A 4,938-nucleotide genomic window follows, 5' to 3' on the forward strand; every position below is an offset into this window, starting at 1 on the left:
TGGACATTAGACAAAAACGAACTTTTGTTAGCCTCACTGGGCCGGAAAATGTTCGTTTCAAGCAGCAGGACAGCGAAACAAACCGTTGCCATTCGTGCCTCAATAATGCGCGAGAGCGGCGTTTGAACTTGGCGCGCTCGACTCTAGAATGTTCGCGACGGCTCCCGAACGAACCCGCCGGAGGCGACCGGAGAAGCGAAACAGCGATGCATTTCGAGAGCTTCTAGAATTTTCTCGTTCTATTTTCCACGCCGCGATGGCGCTGCAAGTTCGCCAACCTTGTTCTGATTCGTCGGTTGAAATCATGACGTTTGGCCATAGTTTTTGGTGATTGGTCGCTGCAAAGCATGACGCGACACACGTCACGTGCGCGGCTTCCCCTCTTTTCTCTTCTCTGCCTTTCTGCGTGTAGGTGGGAGACCGTTGCAAGTTTTTTGCGCTGTGGGGGTAGCCGATAAATATGAGCTACAGACGCGTCCCGTTTCAGTTTAATCCCGACCGAAGCTCGGACGAGAGACGATCGGAGATACTGCGAAGATTCGGGTTTCAGCCCGAAGAGGATAACATGTTCTACGAGACCAATTCTCCCTCTTGGTCGTCGGACTGGGCCGGCAGATTCCACAGGGTAAGCAGCGCAGTGTGTGAACACGATCTCTCCCGGGGGTATTGCGCAATGTGTGACAACGCATTTCGCGCCTAGCAGCTGGATTTACCGGTGTTGGCGACCGCGTCTGCGGTCGATAGCTTTCAGTTAAGTGGTGCTTTCGCGTTGTCAAACGGCATCGATCCCGATTCACATCCGCTCCGCTATAAATGGGTCAGCAGCGGTAAAGGTTCAGCTTCGGGCGAGCGAACGTATGTCGGCTGGGCTTCGTGATTGGCTTGGCTACGAGAGTCCGCATCGATTTCGCACCGCGCTACGTCGTCGTCTGCTTGATGACGCTCGCTTTCGTCGATCCGTTCGTCTTCCTCATTAATCCGGTTTTTCTGCTCGCTAGCTTCGAACGTGGTCATCGCCTTTCGAGCTGAGCGCATTAGAAACCAGTCTCCGCTGAGTGGTCTGCGCCGAGCCGCGCACCGTGTGGTAGTCTCTCGCGAGCAACCTTCAAGCGGCTGTGTGGCTGTAGACCTTGAACGCTCGGCAGAGCCGCAGTGCGGTTTAAGCTAAACAAACAAAAACTCTAGCGGTGCCGCTCACTTAGCGCTGTGCCGGAAAGGGAGAGGGGGAAAATTAGAGGCAACAACGGATTCTGAGCTTGCGTGAGTGAGAGGAGGTACTTGCTTTTGGCGGTGCTTTCTGTAGTGCTTGTCGCGTTTTCATCTGCTACGGCAGCCGCAGCGCGCGCGCGGGGGATTTTTTGCTTCGAAATATATTTAGACGTCGGCGGTCAGTGGGGGTTGCTATTTTGCGTGGCGATGGGAGCTGCTCCCTCCCGCAGAGCTTCTGCGACGTCACGGGCGCATGCCGTTTGACAGGCGGAAACGTCACACCTTAAAGAAAAAAAGAAGGCTGAAAAAAAAAAAAAGTGGGGCGAAGTGCGAGGTTTTAAAAGAACGCGACGAAACCCTTGCTTCTTTTTCGCTTGTGTTCACACTGGGAGCTAGGTCGCGGGGCTCTTTTTGACGTCAGCGTTCGTAGGTCGGACCTGCTGGCAGCCAGGCGTAACTTGCGATGGCCGGTCGCAAACGGAAGTCCCAGGTGCCTAGACTTTTGTTCACGGGCAGCAACGTGTGGGAGCGAATTGATCTTTTCCTAGGCCTTGACCTTGTTAATTTCTGGTATCCAAGCGGCTTTCAGAGGCCTGTTTGTTTAAAGTAGAAGGCAGTGTGTTGTCGTATTCGACCTGAGCTGTGCGGCTCGTCTTGTGTCTTACTTGTGTGAGAAAAGTAGGATGGACGGTGCAGATATTAGCCTTAGCTTCATAGCAGTGCTCTAAAGTCATGCTTGTAGATAGCTTCGTCTAGTGGTTGGTTTCGCTGTCGTTCTAATGCCGGATTTCTAGTCGGACGCGGTAGGAAGGTGTTCAATTCATACAGCATGTTTTTGCCGCCTTAGCGCTGTTGGTCCGAGTTCCCATTTCCTTACCTCCGCCATTTTTGTCTCGTGCAGCCCGCCTTCTACGACGACCCAGAATGGCGCAACACCAGCTCTGTGTTCGGCAATTCCGGCTCCATGCCCGGGTCGCCACAGTCGCGGATGCGGCGCGGCTGGACTTCCGATCTGGACGAAGGCGGCGTGCCCATCAAGGTGGTCCACGAGGGTGCGTCCTCGTCGCGCGGTGGCGACGAAGGCGACGCCGCGTCGGAGACGTCGTCCCAGGGCAGCCGGTCCAGCTGTTCCAGCGGAGGGCGCGGCAACGGCACCAACAACGGGGCGTCCTGCTCCAAGCCCCGCCACGAACCCCGAGTGCACCATATCCCCATCATGGTGGAACCCCGCACGGGATCGAGCAGCTCTGGCTACGCGTCGGACGGAGAAATCAAGCCAAGCCACTCCAGGAGAACGTACGCCCAAGCTGCCCCGAAAGACCACGCAGCAGCGGCTTCTGCATCCTCCGGGGAAGCCAGAAACGTTCACACCGTACCCATCGAGGTGGACGGATACGTACCTCAGAGAAGTGCGTCCCGCGATCACTACGACGAGGACATGGCTGGAGAGTCAGAGAATGTGCGGACAGTCCCCATCGTAATGGACTGTGGTGATGAAGCAATGGCCAGGTGTAAGGTCGACGACCCGATGGACGAACAGGCAGCGGGGAAGAGCTGGCCGCACACGTTTCCGAGGCAAAAGGGCCAACAGTCCGCCAGGAATACTCCGACAGCTACCAAGTCATCTTCCGGAGGCAAGCTGGGCCCACAAGCCAGCACGCCTACAAAGCAAGGCTCAGAGCCACCCCCTCAGCAGCAGCAGAAGCAACAGACTACGGCAGAAGAGCAGATCCGGAGGATCAGCCTAGAGCTCGCCGACCTTCGGCAGCAGGTGCTGAACTTCAGCGGCAAGCCCGGGGACAAGCAGTACAAGTTCCTCGATGAGATGCTGACGCGACTCATGATCAAGCTCGACTCTGTCGACCCAGCAGGAAAGGACGATGTGCGGAAGATGCGCAAGGCGATGGTGAAGGAGGTGCAGTCAGTAATCAACCTGCTTGAAGGCAAGCCTCCGACAGATGCGCTTGTTGAATTCGTACCTCAGGAAGTTGCGGAGCCGCAGGAGGCCGAGCAGCCTAGTGAAATGAGTCAGGATGGTGATGACGGAGGCAGTGAAAGGGCCTGCGAGGGTGGCGCTGCGGCTGTGTCAGCAAGTGTCGGTGATATGCCGGCAAAGTCTGAGCAGGCCGACACCAACACACCTGAACATGCTCTTCCCACCGATGCCCAGAAGACTGGCGGCAAGGAGGAGACTCCGATGGAAGTTGAAGCAACCGTGACATCAGAAGCCCAGCCGTCGCAAACCGTTGAGATGGCCCCACTGGCAAGTGGTGGTGCAGGAGCGGAAGAACCAACAGCACAAGAACTGCCCGCTGTCCCGATGCCTGTGGACGTTGACTCCTCACTTGCTGCGTCTGGCACAAACCCGGTGGAGGAACCTAATGCAGGATCTGCCAGTCCCTTCAATGAACAGAACCTCTCATCACTAGATAACAACAACAGTGTAGGAGAGGCTACACATATTGAGGACACCATCCCTACTGAGCACACTGGCACGGACCTGTGAAAGACTTTTCTTTTTGAGTCTCGTCGCAGTATTGCAGTTAAAGTTCTGTGAAAAAAAAAAAAAATGGACTGAACACCGGTGGCCAGAACGCCTGCATGCTATGTATGGTGCTGTGGGTGGCCTTGCTAGAACCAAAGTTTCTTGCAATGACTGGCTGTACATACTGTTGTATCTAAGTCAGAACAACGCTTGTATATAAATTGTTTTTGCCATATGTATTTAAGAAGTGTATGTTGCGAGTTGTTATAATAAATGTCTAGCTTGTCTCGACCCATCACCTGTCTTGTAGTTGCTTTGCACATGGTACTGCGGTTTAATGATCCTGTAGATGCTTTAGACTATTTACATGTGGTGCATATACATGTTTTAGTAAAGTTAGTGCATATAGTTATGTTACTGAAGTTGTTGACTTTAAAGCTTAATGGCTGTGGGGGCTGAAATGTGTAGAAAGCTTCATGGGGTCTGCGAAGCGAGAAATGCTTTAAATTGACATAATTGCACCCCATACTGTGCGTAGAGCATGCTTCTGTTCTTTTCGCGAAGAATTTTCCGTGGGATAACCGCTAGCACCTAAATTTTTTCGGCAGAGAACGTTCAAGAAATGCATTATGTACATAAGATTCCCCCACTGATTTACGAAGTGTTCAGCTGTCAGAGGTTCATGAATGGCTCGCACACCGTCCAGGTTACAGGAGGCCGATCAATCAGAAGGCAGTATAAAGGGTTCATAGCTTGACACTTAATTGTTAAATACACCCTTCCAAAACTCCGTTACAATGTCAGTATAGGTCACTATATAGCCTTTGAGGGATGACAAATGCGTTGATTATCTCGTACCCACAGGGAACAATAACGAAGGATGTGACGAAAATGTCGAGGATCCGCGATGACATACGTTATCCTTTCCCGCATTACGAATGATAGCGGCGGGACAAACAAGGTCATTGCCTGGGCCTCGCAAGTTATTTTTGAGGAATAACCTTGAAAAGCTGATATAAAACGAGATTGGCTGAACGGTTGTTTGGGACTGGTGCGTACCCAATGAAAAAATTGGCAGTGGTTTAGCTCTGGTTAAACCTGGAGGATTGCCAAAGCAACGAGGAGAGAGAGAGAGACGATGGAGAGCGCGCGGCGGCGGCCCCGGCTGTTGCCCCGGCACGCTAGCTATGCGCCGCTACTGCGCATGAGCAACTCGAGAGCGCGGCGGCGGCACTTCTCAGTGA

At 53.4% G+C, this 4,938-nt stretch overlaps 1 protein-coding gene across 2 annotated transcripts; it reads left to right on the forward strand.

The window, feature by feature from the left end:
• The first annotated feature begins 390 nt into the window (after positions 1-390).
• On the forward strand, positions 391-3,989 carry stv (BAG domain-containing protein starvin). Of its 2 annotated transcripts, none has more exons than XM_089588388.1 (2): positions 391-625; positions 2,111-3,989. In XM_089588388.1, exons 1-2 carry the CDS (start codon positions 461-463, stop codon positions 3,713-3,715), a joined length of 1,770 nt encoding a protein of 589 aa, XP_089444514.1. In that variant the 5' UTR covers positions 391-460; the 3' UTR covers positions 3,716-3,989. The 2 variants fall into 2 exon arrangements, with proteins under 2 accessions (XP_089444514.1, XP_089444515.1); XM_089588389.1 differs by lacking the exon at positions 391-625 and adding an exon at positions 1,533-1,699.
• The last annotated feature ends 949 nt before the right edge of the window (positions 3,990-4,938 follow it).

Source organism: Amblyomma mixtum, chromosome 4 (genome assembly GCF_055824585.1).
Source record: "Amblyomma mixtum isolate Tamu chromosome 4, ASM5582458v1, whole genome shotgun sequence".
Taxonomy (NCBI): domain Eukaryota; kingdom Metazoa; phylum Arthropoda; class Arachnida; order Ixodida; family Ixodidae; genus Amblyomma; species Amblyomma mixtum.